This window comes from Symphodus melops (assembly GCF_947650265.1).
Source record: "Symphodus melops genome assembly, chromosome: 6".
Classification (NCBI taxonomy): Eukaryota; Metazoa; Chordata; class Actinopteri; order Labriformes; family Labridae; genus Symphodus; species Symphodus melops.
The window spans coordinates 15,983,412-15,996,400 of record NC_136696.1 but is presented as its reverse complement, the minus strand read 5'-3'; the positions used below and the strand labels follow the sequence as shown (position 1 = coordinate 15,996,400).

The window sequence follows — 12,989 nt, the reverse complement described above, 5'->3', positions numbered from 1 at the left end:
CAGGTCGGGGCTGTGATAGTAAACGAGAGGATTACAGGGGTCAGATTGTTGCTGGATGCACAAAGGGGTGATGTAATGTGACCAGTTAGGAGCTGTGTGCCAGTATAAGGTGACATCACATAGAGGTTTAGACTCTTAGTTCTGAATCTGCTGGATCGTGTATTTCAAATATCAACCCCGCAGACAGAAAAAAACACTGACCTGTTCATTTTGCTGCTCAGAGTCTCTGCTCTCCCTGGTGTGGTGGATTTTCCTGAAACTGGAGCAGAGAGAACCAGTTATATTCGAAGGAGGAGTACAGGCTTGGAAAGCTGAAGAGGAAAGGGGGGGAGGTTGTATTTTCCTGCTTCCACTGCATGCAGTCTGATCCTAAAACACAGGTGCAGCCTCCTCCATGCAGACCTCACTCTCCCCCTAAACCCCCACTGCCTTCAGTCTGCAAAGTGTTTGTCCATCTGATCCTCACTTAAATCCTGATTATCATGGATTTGTCTTTTCCAACCTGTTGTGTGTGTGTGGAATATGTGAAAGTGAGGAGTACAGAGATACATGTTGGAAATCAAAGAAATCGACTTACATCCAGAAAAAAAAAACTGGATGTAGGCCTTCTGTATGTTTGATGAACTAAAAAAAGCATTTATCCTCACTGTGACATCTGCATTTAATCCGGACAGTACATGGCTTTAATTTCACTTGTTTTATCAAGAAACCTTGCCATACTTTTTTTTTTTTTTTGGCTTGTTTTCAACGCGGTTGCAACCTAATACAAGGATCTCCCTTCTCCCAAAGCGTCTTGTATAGAAGTTTAGAGGAGGCAGAAAGACGAGGGGGTGGGGGTACTTCACAGCTAATATCTGGGGCTCCCATCGGCGTCATGCAGAGCCGATCATTGTCTCTCTCACACTTTCTAACTAGCATTTCACAACATGCAGACAGCGGATCGAGCCGTTCACAGGAGCAGCAGCAGAATTGCCCTCGAGGCTTTTTTCCTCCCCGACGTCGACCATAACTAACAATTTGGATTCAGCGCGCGGATGAGGGCAATTACTGGCAATAATCTATCATAATGTCTCCTTTTCGATCGGAGTGGCTGATAGTCAAATAAGTGAAGCAATGGCTGCACAGATCTGAGTTCAGCCCGTGTGAGAGAAGTGTTGGTTGTTTTTACATTCAAACGAGAAAAAGCAAAGAAAGAGGCACTTTGATTTTTTTTTTTTAACGAGGAGCGGATCGGTGGACACCATGCACAGATCAGCGGATTTTACACTCAGAAAGCCACTGAGTACGTTTGATTTGGGATTACTGTGACACACACAGGTTTCTTCTTTTAAGGAGGATTTTTTTGAAGTAGGAGTCTGCTTCCTTTCGCTCCTGTTCGCTGTCCTCCGGATCCTGCAGGACTCCTGAGTCGCGGAGAGCCCATGCAGTCGCCAAGGTTGGTTTAAATCTGATAACTTATTTTTACATTTTCACTTCTTCTTTTTTTTTGCAAAGGACTCTTGCCAGCTTTTGCTTTGTTTGTTGGCATCAACTAGCGTATATCGTAAAGTCTGTTTTTCAACGATCTGGAGACTCAGGGGAGACTTCTGCAAAATGTGTTCTGCTGCTTCGACTGCAAAGGAAAACACATGAAATAGTGAATAATATTATGCAACATTATTTTACTTATCACACACATCTGACATGCAATACAGCATGATCGCATGTCTTAAAGGAAGTGTATCATCAGGGCACACATGCGCCTATTCTGGCTGCACATTTTCACCTCTCGCATCCTAATTGCATGACAGCTGTAATTAGGCCAACAACAGAGCTGTCCATAAAGCTCACATTTAATGACAGGTTTGGTTATCCTCGTAATGCCATGTGCGTTTGTGTCATGATTTGATGTTTCATATCAGAGCTCATAAGAAGCGCCATCTGTTGGAAAAAGAGGCTCAGCCCTCAGAGAGACACAGAAAATTCAACACAACAATGTGGCTGATATCACGAACTATTACTGATACATGTCGGAGCTGTGTAGTAATCTCTTTAAGATCGGGTTTGACAGGTGATGCCTGCACACTATGATTGGATACCTGCTGGATTTATAGCAGCTTTTCTAACGCCACTTTTAGCTGTCAAAGCATGAAGCACATGATCTGTCTGGAGAGGTAACCTCATTTATACATTGTCTTTTTTCATACGATTTTCAATCCTGAAACACATTCAGTCTGGAAAATGTTGCACAATTTGATGATCAACTATCATTCCAAATATCTTATGCATTAAAAAAAAGGATGCTGAAACTTAGAGGTCCTATATGTTTTTGGTGCAGTCAAACTGATTATGTTGTTTTGAATAGATATAGGCTCTCCTGCTAACTCTTGCATTCATCACAATGGATTGTCTATAACCTGTCTTAAAATGCTGTAACAGTGTCAAAAATGCTTATCCCCTCCTTTTCTCTCTTAGACAAACAGTCCACTTCAGGGAAACAAGCAGTGAAATGTTGCTTTAGAAGCAGGAATCAGAGATAGTTGGTGCGGATTTCTTGTTGACTGATATCAAATAATGTTCTGTTGGGTGATAAATTTAACGCTATACATGTTTTTAGTTTTTTGATTAAGGAATACATAGGGATCTGCTAACTTAATGTGGTCACTGTATATACTATATTTATGGTTAAATATTGATGTATTAATTTAAAAATGTTATACGTATTGGCCCTTTACATTAATGCAGTCATGGGCTACTTGATTGAATGCCGAAAGAGCAAATTCCTTTCAGGAGGGAACAGCTTATTGTTTATAAAAATCATAAAGTAATTGGTTGAATATTTCTAACTACCAACACAAAAGTGTCAAATGTTATTGACCGCTAACTTCAAGGGCAGGCCGTGTTAGCGTGATGTTAACATTCTGACATTGAAAATGGTCAAAACACGCTGCCTTTGTCTGCAACAGGTGACATTTCAGATGTTCAATCTAAACCCCAGATGTGATAAAGACACCAGGATTCAGAGCTCTATCGCTGCAACAGTCAACCATCTTGTGACTCAAACTATAGACATATCCGCATCAAAGCCTTTACATACAGCACAGTTTTGCTTCCACATCTAGAAAAAAAAAACATTTCCACAATTCATCCAAATGAATCCCCGAGCAGCAGCTTTATACCTTTCATCTGCTGTCATTCATTTCAGATGTGGACGGTGTATTAGAGCTGGAGATGAGTGTGCACGGGGCCACCCTTGTTGAAAACATGTGTAGGCTCAGACCTCATTGTACACCCAACGTATCCATCATCCACAAGAGGGACAGCAATCACAAAAGACATTCAGTATAGCTATGGAAAAGTACTCTGCAGCCAGCCACGACCTGAGTGAACACCCCCATCCGTCTGAGAGTGTTCTGCTAAATGACAGCAAAAGACAGCAGTGATAAGGTGTCATTACAAGACAAAGACATCCAAGGATGGCATTAGAGACGTGGCTCACCTCCTATGCTTCTGAACTAAATCCTTAAAACTGGGATGCAACGAATAAACACACAACATGTTGGATAAATGTATGGTTTGTTACCTGCTGGACTTTCAAAACCATTAGTAAAATAATGAATAAAACCTTCAATTTAGGTTTAATATTCTCAACACATTTTGTCAGGCTGATATATTTTCATCAATTTTGACGCGCTGATCCAAATAATTATGTTGAATTGCGTCCACTCTTTCAGTTTGTTGTATTTTGGTTAAATTCTCTCATAATCCTTAAACATTTAGTTCCCATATTAATATTTTTCACCTCACCTAGCGGACAGTATCACGTATGACATCACACAGTTGAATTTCACCCATTTGTCAATCAACAGAAAATGCACTGCCAATCATTGGACGGTTGGTTAATCATGCATGTCCTTTGATGCATAAGTGCCAAATAAATTCATTATTGTTTAATGTGTTGACAATTTGCTCACTAGATCAATTAAGTGTTAAGTCAATAAACAAAATACAATTTGGCAGAGCCTGAAGTAAAGTCATCAAATTGCTTCCTTGCCTCTGTCCAACAGTCCAGAATCATCAATAACACAATTGGTGGAAAGACAAATGGCTAATTGATACGCCTGTGGTAGTCCAATCATAGTGTAGTTAGTAAGGGGTTGTAATATTGCTACAAGATGTTTACACTGAGTGAAACATTTCAATCTAAAAATAATCATGGCTGCCTTTTTACAGCTCTGGAGGCTATATTAATCAATATTCTGCAATGATTCCAACATTTAGCCAGACACATTTCCTTCATTTAGAAATGCTGTCACCCATAAGGAACATAACTAGTAGCCTATAGTTATTTTGAATTGTAAGCACAAAGTGTTGCTGATAACTGAGTTAATACGTGGCTTAGTGTGTCTGGATAGAAGAGCCATCTTTATGTAACATGCACTCAAATGTTGAACATCGTTGATATAAGGGGAAAAGGTCATTCATGTTTTGTATAGCTTGTTGTGTTTTCTCTCTGCACACATGTTGTGCAGTGGTGGAAGGAGGCCATTGCTTTGCTTTCCAGGGTTTCCCCTCCACAGTGAGGTTAGCGTTGCAAATGAAGCCTTTCTTACATGGCGTTGTGGACTACCACTTTGTGGGTCTTGAAAAATCTCTGGTCGTCGTCGAACAAGTCTGCACACTGAGATGTAATTTGAAACTGTTGTGAGGGGGGGTTTAAGGGTAGAACTGGCAGCAGGGATTGGTTCAGTGTGTCCGCTTCACTTTTTATCGACACTCCCTAAAAGGAAGAGTCACTGCCTGGCTGCTCCGAGCCGTTTGTCACGCATTGACTCGGGGCTGGTTTATTCTGCACTTCACACTCACACCAAAAGACCAAAAAAAAGCTTCTTCTAACCACATAGTGATGAGAAAACAGGGCCGACTTCAGACCTCTTTTGTGGACTTTGTTTTCTGTGTTCTGTCGACTCAACGAGGACTCGGCGGCTCTAACTTTTCTCCTTCCTTAATCCGGTTTGAGCAGGGAGAGGAGTGAAGCGCGACCCCGAGCTGGATGGATGGTTATGGGGGAAAGAGGAAGACCCTCGGCGCTTGACGTGTGCAGAGTCCTAGTCGTGTTTCTCTCACTCTTCCCATCTGGTAAGACACCATGTTTACTTTTATACCATTTATGTATGCGGCCAACTACCACTATTTACATAAACACGACGAAACTAACATTATTAACTAGTAAAATGGTGAACTTTTAAACCACGACGTAGCCGACTGCTCGTCTCCTCACTTATTGTCCTCCATAGAAAACTAAAGTTGAAAAGCCACACTGTATTTGCTAGACATTGTTTAAGTTTGGGGGGGTTTTTTTCGCTGAAGCGTTCGTAAAATTTTATTTGCCAAACGTGGGTAATTCGCTTTTGCAAAAAAAAAAAAAAAAAGTAGGAAATTATTCCAAACTGCATGAAAATGAAAAAAAAAAAGTCGATTTCAGAGAGTTGGGGCGAATGGCTTATAGACACGTTTTGATTGAATAATAATAATAAACAAAAAATTGTTGCAACAAGCTTGAAATATAACAACATTGTCATTACACCGCAAAAGTTAGCCAATAAGTTTTGAGATGATTTAATCGGTGTTACATTTTGATATCTTTTACCAGGAAAACAAATCAAAACAAAGCTGGAGGTCTCTCTTGGAGCTGCTGTCTTGTTAGGGGGATGGGGCATATCTTATTTTACCTTTTCCACATTACATTTAGTCCGACTAGTTTGTCATTGACTAAGCCAAAGGCCTCTCCTACTTTGAGAAGTTTAAGAAGTGTAGCCCTTGTACCCGACAAAACAAACTTTGGAAATATTATTATTGAGTTCTAAGCTTCAGTTTATTATTATGAAGTGTATCTCAGCAGCAACCGCAAGAGAGCAACAGACTTGGATTATATTGACTTTACACCTTTTGTTATTTGATGATATGACTGTTGCACTTGGGACACCTCTTTCAGCTCACCTTGCACGTTTGCCAAGCCCTTATCAGTTTCCCTCTTAAGTCACTTACCATGAAACAACAAAGTGATAATGCACTGATAGTGGAGATCAAGATTAGTTTATGGCCATCTATCAAATGGGTGGTAAACGGAGAGGCGATGTGGGGGTTGGTGAGAGGTGAAGCTTTCAGAGGGTTTTAAGTGAGACTTCAAAGTGTTGATATCACTTCCCCCCTCGAGACACTGGTTCAAACCTCTCACAGCCCATACAAATACATGCTTTATTAGTCCAAGGTAGCACTACACAAACATGGTGCCTGAAACAATGCATCCTGAGTAATGTCTGAAGAACATTTATGTTAGGAGCTGATTATATGTGGCAGAAAACTACCACAACAAGATTTTTTTTTAATCATCATTGGTGTAGATTGGGATTAAAAATCAACCAAAAGCCACCAGGCTGGTTGTGTAAAATGTATAAAACTTGATGTGTAGGGTCAAAGAAAGCAAAACAGCATGTGACAATGCAGCCTAACAACAATAACAGTGAGGGCCTTAAAGCCCTCGTTAGTAGGGTTATTATTCTGGTTTTCATTCTACCTTTTTTTTAAAAAGTATAACCAATAACATCCAGAGTGTACATCCAGATTATCATTGCCTGTGTGAAATGTTTGTTTGCTCATAGAGTGTCTTCTTCTTCACAGTGAGTCTGCAGTGCAAGATCCTCAAGTGTAACTCCGAGTTTTGGGCCTCCACGTCAAACTCTGGCCCGGAGGAGGAGTTTTGCACGGCTCTGCGAGCGTACACCAGCTGCGTACGTCGGACTGCTCGAACCTGCAGGGGCGACCTGGCTTACCACTCCGCCCAGCATGGCATAGAAGATCTAATGAGCCAACACAACTGCTCCAAGGAGGGGCCAACAACCCAACCTCGTGCCCGAACCCCAATTCCACCTCCTTCCCCACCACTCCTACCTGACAGCCAGGAGCGCTCTGATGGCCCGGAAGTATGCCACTACGAGCGCAGTCTGGCACGCAACACGGCTCAGCCCAACTATACCCACTGCGGTTTTTTCGGGGATCCCCACCTCCGAACCTTTGGAGATGATTTCCAGACGTGTAAGGTGTTAGGAGCTTGGCCGCTCATCCACAACAAATACCTATCTGTGCAGGTGACCAACACTCCTGTTGTGCCTGGTTCCATGGCGACTGCCACAAGCAAGGTGGGCATCCTATCTGTTCAGTTCTGTCCTTTATAGAAAATGAAGGATGAACGCATACAATAAGAAATGATCCCCTCAAAAATTAATAGCTTCAGGTAAATTATTGTTTGACTATAATAAGACAATAATAAATAATATTAAAAAACATCACAGTATTAATATAGAATGTCATATTAATCCAAGCAGGAACAATTGTAAGCTATCTGTGTTGTGTTACCAACTTGTTAGTATGGGCACGGAGCTTTTTAAAATGCCTTGTAGGAGAAGACAATATTTCCTAACATGATCTAATTTAAGACAATTCAAAGGAAAAAAGGAATAGATTTTATTTTGCTGCATTGCTGCGTTTGAATTTGGTCCATAAATGTCACTTCTGCAGCAGAACAGCCTGTTCTTCATATTTCTGTATTTGTGAGTCTTATTTCTCATGTGGTCGGCTGTGAAAGCTTCTCCTTGAAATGTGGACTCTGGTTAGTGTTTGGTTGAGGTCCATAAAAACGGATAATCGGAGCCAAACTCCAGCTCAGTTGCACAGATCTTGATAAGCTTTACAAATGATAGGTTAGTGTAATCACAGCAGCAGTGCTGCGTCAGACGTTAACCCCAGGCTCCATTTTCACTCTCCACGTCGGACTGACGTTTGGCCTTCTTGAGAGTTGGGTTCATCCCGAGCAAGATGGATTTCACTAGAACCTGAGGTCGAAAACAAGGAGTATTGGTTTTGCATGTAGAGTGGGTCCAGCCACTTTGTCTGGTTTCATAACTTGAGTGTTTAGACTGAGGTATAAAAGCACTTTGTCCTTAATCACATTTGTAGAAAGAATAATTTTCTGTAATCACGGCCTCGTAATGATACTCTATTAAGCCTTCGTGGCTTTTTTTTAAGGCTTTTTACAGTAAAGACATTTTTGTATTGCTTTTCTTGGAAGCGAATGAGACAAACTTTTTTTTTTTTTTTTTTTTTTTAAAGATCTTGATTCTGGACAAAGGGGGAAAACAAGGCAGCAGCCAATGCCACCTGTGCAAACAAAGCCTCTCTGGTTAAAGATCTGCATTAACAAACTCTGGGTTCGGTGCATTGCTCTCCCTTGAGCAAATAAAACTGTCCGGTTATTTCTGTCTTCGTTCTGATTAAGGGATAATGGAGCCATTTTTAGTTTGTTTATTTTGTTTTGGGCATGATGAATTAACCAGGAAAAACAAGTTCGTGTAGGTGGGCATAGGGCTGGGGGAATTAGGGCAGAACTGGTGCAGCAGACAAATTGACAAGCTAATAGAATATTCTGTAGACTCCTGCTTTCCTCTGTCCACTGTGTGCACACATCAGAGTCCCCAGGCTGTCCTGGTGCGGCTGCCCTCACAATGGCTCATTGGTGTCCTGATGAAACCAAGCTAGCAGAGTCCTGACCGGTCTCACTTAATTAGCTGCAGAGTATATCGCTCTGTCCTGGCCCGACGCCACTCCCTGGAGCATAGTTCTGGGGTTCACAGGCAGGTTTTTCAGCGCTATGAATGGATCGTCTTTGTGTCTGCAAACTGAGGCCTGATTTTACATGGCCCAGACTCATGTTTTTTGAGGGCGTTTACCTTGGCCTCCCCCGTGTTGAGCCAGTGCTGAAATGTGACACTAAAGAAAAGGCCTGTGGGGTGGATGGCTCTTAATGCAAAGGTACATGAACGTCCTTATTTAAGATTTGATGTATGTTCAGCACAGTTAGTAAGGAGTTCAATATTTGTCAAGAAGTGCACGTCCTCAGCTCACAACACAGATGCATACAATCCTTTAGCCTTAAACTAATGAGATTTCTCTTTTTTTTTTAATTTTGTCCTCCTGCAGCTGACAATCATCTTTAAGAACTTTCAAGAATGTGTGGACCAGAAGATGTACCACGCAGAGACGGATGAGTTACCTGCTGCCTTTGCAGACGGCTCGAAGAACGGAGGGGACCGACACGGAGCGAACACCCTGCGCGTGGTTGAGAAGGTTCCGGGGCAGCACGTGGAAATCCAGGCGAGGTACATCGGGACGACCATTGTCGTGAGGCAAGTCGGCCGCTACCTGACCTTTGCCGTGCGGATGCCCGAGGAAGTCGTGAACTCCGTGGAGGAAGATGACAACCAGGACTTGTACTTGTGTCTTCACGGCTGCCCCGCAAACCAACGCATCGACTTCAGGAGCATCAGGGCTCGAGGGGCGGAGTCTCACGCTGCGAGCAGGACAAGGAGCAGCTTCACCGACCAGTCTGCCAAAGCCAAGTGTAAAGAGCGACTCCCAGTGGAGGACCTGTACTTTCAGTCCTGTGTGTTTGACCTCCTGTCCTCTGGAGACATAAACTTCACTATGGCAGCCTACTACGCCTTTGAGGATGTAAAAATGCTCCACTCAAACAGCAAAAGATACCACCTCTATGAAAAGGATGCTTTCAGGAGCAGTGCAGCACAAAGGGGCAAAGACTCCCTCTCGCTCTTCTTCCTCAGTCTCCTTGCTGTGTTATCGTGGATTTTTTGCTGCTCAGTTCATCTATAGTCCTTTTTTTTTTTTTTTTTACAACAGTTCCCCCGTGACTTATTTTCAGTGGGTGTTTCAGTACCATCACTGTCATTCATTGGCTCCTTTCTGCTGCTCTGGTTCTAGGATGTGACCAGTGGCTTGTCTGCAGGCTCATCCCAGCTCTGAGTGTCATTGTTTAGTGTTATTGTCGTGTTTTGACTTCAGTCGAATGACGAGGCGAGTTCACCGTGGTTCTCGTCTTTCATCATGTGTATTTAGCAGGTCCATAGTGCTGGTCTTTGATGGGAGCAGCGATGAGAGAGCCCTGCGACTCGGGAGCTCAGGACATCCACCTGGGATTAAATCCACATTCTCACCACGGCTTGCATGCCTGTGGGAATCCAGACGAGATGATCTTTTGCAGAAAGAGGAGTTTGCTGATCCTGCCACCGGCTGATCCCCTCATTGGTGCTGAGCCAGTGAAGCTCTCTTTGGCTCATGTGGCGGAGCTAGGGGACCTGACAAGGCCTTTTGTCAACCTAAGGCCAGAAGCAGCTCCATGTTTGATTAGTTTCCAGCTTTGGAAAAGCCTGAGCCTTTTTTGGAGGAAGCACTCAGCCAAAAGGATGTCAGAGCAGCGTCTCCAGTCGTCTGCAGTTGAGATTAATGGGTCATATTGTTTGGTAATGTCTGTGTGTGTGTGCGTGCGTGTGTGTGTGTGTGTCTGTGTCTGTGTGTGTGTGCATTACTACAATATGTGTGCAGAATTCAGAGCCTGTTGTTAATTTTGTGTTCGTGCGGGTGTAGTGGTTCCCAGAAATGAGATAACCAACCTTCAGTTGGAAAAAAAATCTTTCCAGGTCTTTGTGTTGCACCCAAAATTTCAGAAATAGAGAGGAGGCACTCTGCAGTTTTGTGAAAAAAAAAAAAAAAAAAAAAACAGACTCTTTTTCAGTGACTCTTCTCATCTGTTAGTCATTTTCAGCGTTTCACAGCCTTTCACTCCATTGTTTGAGCTGAGATGTTGATCAGTGTTTTGTGTTCTCAGTCAGAAATGTGAATGTACAGTATACATGAAAGCAAAGGGCAAACTTAACAAAGGCACTCCAGAGTGTTTACAGATTTTATAGCAGACCAATCAAACTACGACACCTCCTCTGAAAGCATTTCGTGAATTTAACTTTCCACTTGTCAGTTGTTGCAAACAGTGGCGTTAGTAGTTCTAGCTGTAAAGAAGTCAGTTTAGCATTATAGAGACTTCCAGTGTGCTAACCTGACCGTGGCTTAGTGCGTAAATGATAAGCATATGTCTGTAGACGTGATTTCATGGCTTGAGTCATTGCCAAAGAACAAAGCCCTCGTGCCAACATTTCCACAACAACTGAATTCTCATCCTTCAGTCTTTAAGTGCTCACTTTAAGGGCGACTCTTAATTCTAATTAACTTCTTTTTTCCAGTAAAATGGCTAAAACGTTAAAAACAGCTACTTTTCTGATTTCTGCAGTTTCACCTTTGCTTTTTCTTGGGTGTCATGATAGCACTAGTCACAACATTTGCAATTTGGCTGTCAGCTGCAGTTTCTGGTATTGTGTTCGTCAGTCCTGGATATACTGTTAGCACTCGTGCACAGATTTACTTTCATTCATCCTTTACACTGAAGTATTTGGCAGGCCTTACTACTGCTATTAGGAATATGTGTGGGTGCAGTTTAATAACACAAAAAAAATGTCTAAACAGATGATTGTAATGTTGAAACTTGTGTTAATAGATGTGATTTGTATTGTGAGTTCTACAGTCAACAGTTCTACATTTGTAATGTGAGATTGTACATAATGTTTTGTGAGTTTAAATTTGAATACTACCAGTTGTGTTGAATTGAACGCTCCAGTTTTTGTACATCAGATGTTTTGGTGAATGTGAACCTTTTTTATTTTTTTTATTTTACAAAGCAATTGTTGCAAAAACATGAACACCACAGAACAAAATCTTCTGCACTAAACACACATTACTGATGTAGTTGTAGTGGGTAAAGTCATTTCTGTGTCCTCAGTGATTGGTCATATGAAAACACTTTGTGAATGCAATCAGCTTACATATAAAGGGAATGTAGGAATGTGTTACGTATTGTTCATGTTTTTGAGTTTAAAGCACTTTATGTTTACATTTTTATTCAGCTCTTATTTTTCAAATTGGTCAGACTGGTGAAAAAGATTTAAAAAAAGAAAATAAAAACTGAATGGGAAATGCCAGACTGATCAAAGTGTGTTGTTATGTAAAGAAAATGTTGTGCTACATGCCAGCTGTTTATAATGTAAATTATTTATTGAATAAAAGAAACTGTCTTAATAGAATGCCTCTTGTCTCGTTTGTGTTGCTGAATACTTCTTGTTTAGAAATCAACAGTGTTGTGTGTGACTGCCCCCTTCTGGAAAGATGCTGAAATATCTTTAAAGATTAGCAACATCCAGTTTTCTTGTAAAGAGGCTAATGGTTACTATCAACAACACTTAAGATTGACTCTTCTGTGCAGGCAAATATAAAATACAACAATACTATAGATATATATATATATAATAAAATACATATAACTACAATCATGGCTATCTACACTGTCCAACAAATATTGGCCAATAGCAGAGCTGATAAGCTATTGTGTCATAACAGCCTTCACGATTAAAACATTACATCCAATTTTCTAGTCCAAGTTGTAACATTTAAGCTAAAGCCACTGCACTTCTACTGACAGGATGAAGTTTTACTTTTGAGCTTCATAATATGGGAAATATGTGATAAGAAATGTAGTAACTACAAATGTAAGTCACATTTAATGTGTTTTTTTTTTTTAAATGTGCTTTGTTTGTTTAGGGGTCATCCTGAGGTGAAAACATTCCCACATTCAGCTAACAGGCCTATCTATGACACAACAAAAATACATCTCCAATCTGTTTAGTTATTTAATGTCCTAAGACTCAGCAGACTTGATGTTTGTCATAATTATAATTACAATTGTTTTTAGAAAACCAGTAGGGTTATGGCCATGGTCAAGTCAGTCATTGTAAAGAGCATGTTTAAAGCCAGAAACAAAATCCACACGCCATAATTATTTCACATATAACATAAAATGCAAACAAAATGTAAACATTTAATGCCTCTCTTTGCCGGAGCATTTTGAAGTGTTGTTGTCTCGTCCATCATTCGTTTATATTCATGCTCAATTCATCATATCTGCTTTTCCAGTTTAAGTATTTTATGTTTCATCAACAGCAGCATCACTTTTTCACCTCGACAACTTTTCTACAACTCATGGAATCGTCTACATA

General features: G+C 41.2%; 1 protein-coding gene across 3 annotated transcripts; it reads left to right on the top strand.

Moving 5' to 3' along the window:
• Positions 1-798: 798 nt before the first annotated feature.
• rgma (repulsive guidance molecule BMP co-receptor a) lies at positions 799-12,017 on the top strand. Of its 3 annotated transcripts, none has more exons than XM_079345152.1 (4): positions 799-1,435; positions 5,003-5,118; positions 6,661-7,178; positions 9,016-12,017. In XM_079345152.1, exons 1-4 carry the CDS (start codon positions 1,422-1,424, stop codon positions 9,703-9,705), a joined length of 1,338 nt encoding a protein of 445 aa, XP_079201278.1. In that variant the 5' UTR covers positions 799-1,421; the 3' UTR covers positions 9,706-12,017. The 3 variants fall into 3 exon arrangements, with proteins under 3 accessions (XP_079201278.1, XP_079201277.1, XP_079201279.1); XM_079345151.1 differs by having other exon boundaries at positions 5,000-5,118; XM_079345153.1 differs by lacking the exon at positions 799-1,435 and adding an exon at positions 4,573-4,667.
• The last annotated feature ends 972 nt before the right edge of the window (positions 12,018-12,989 follow it).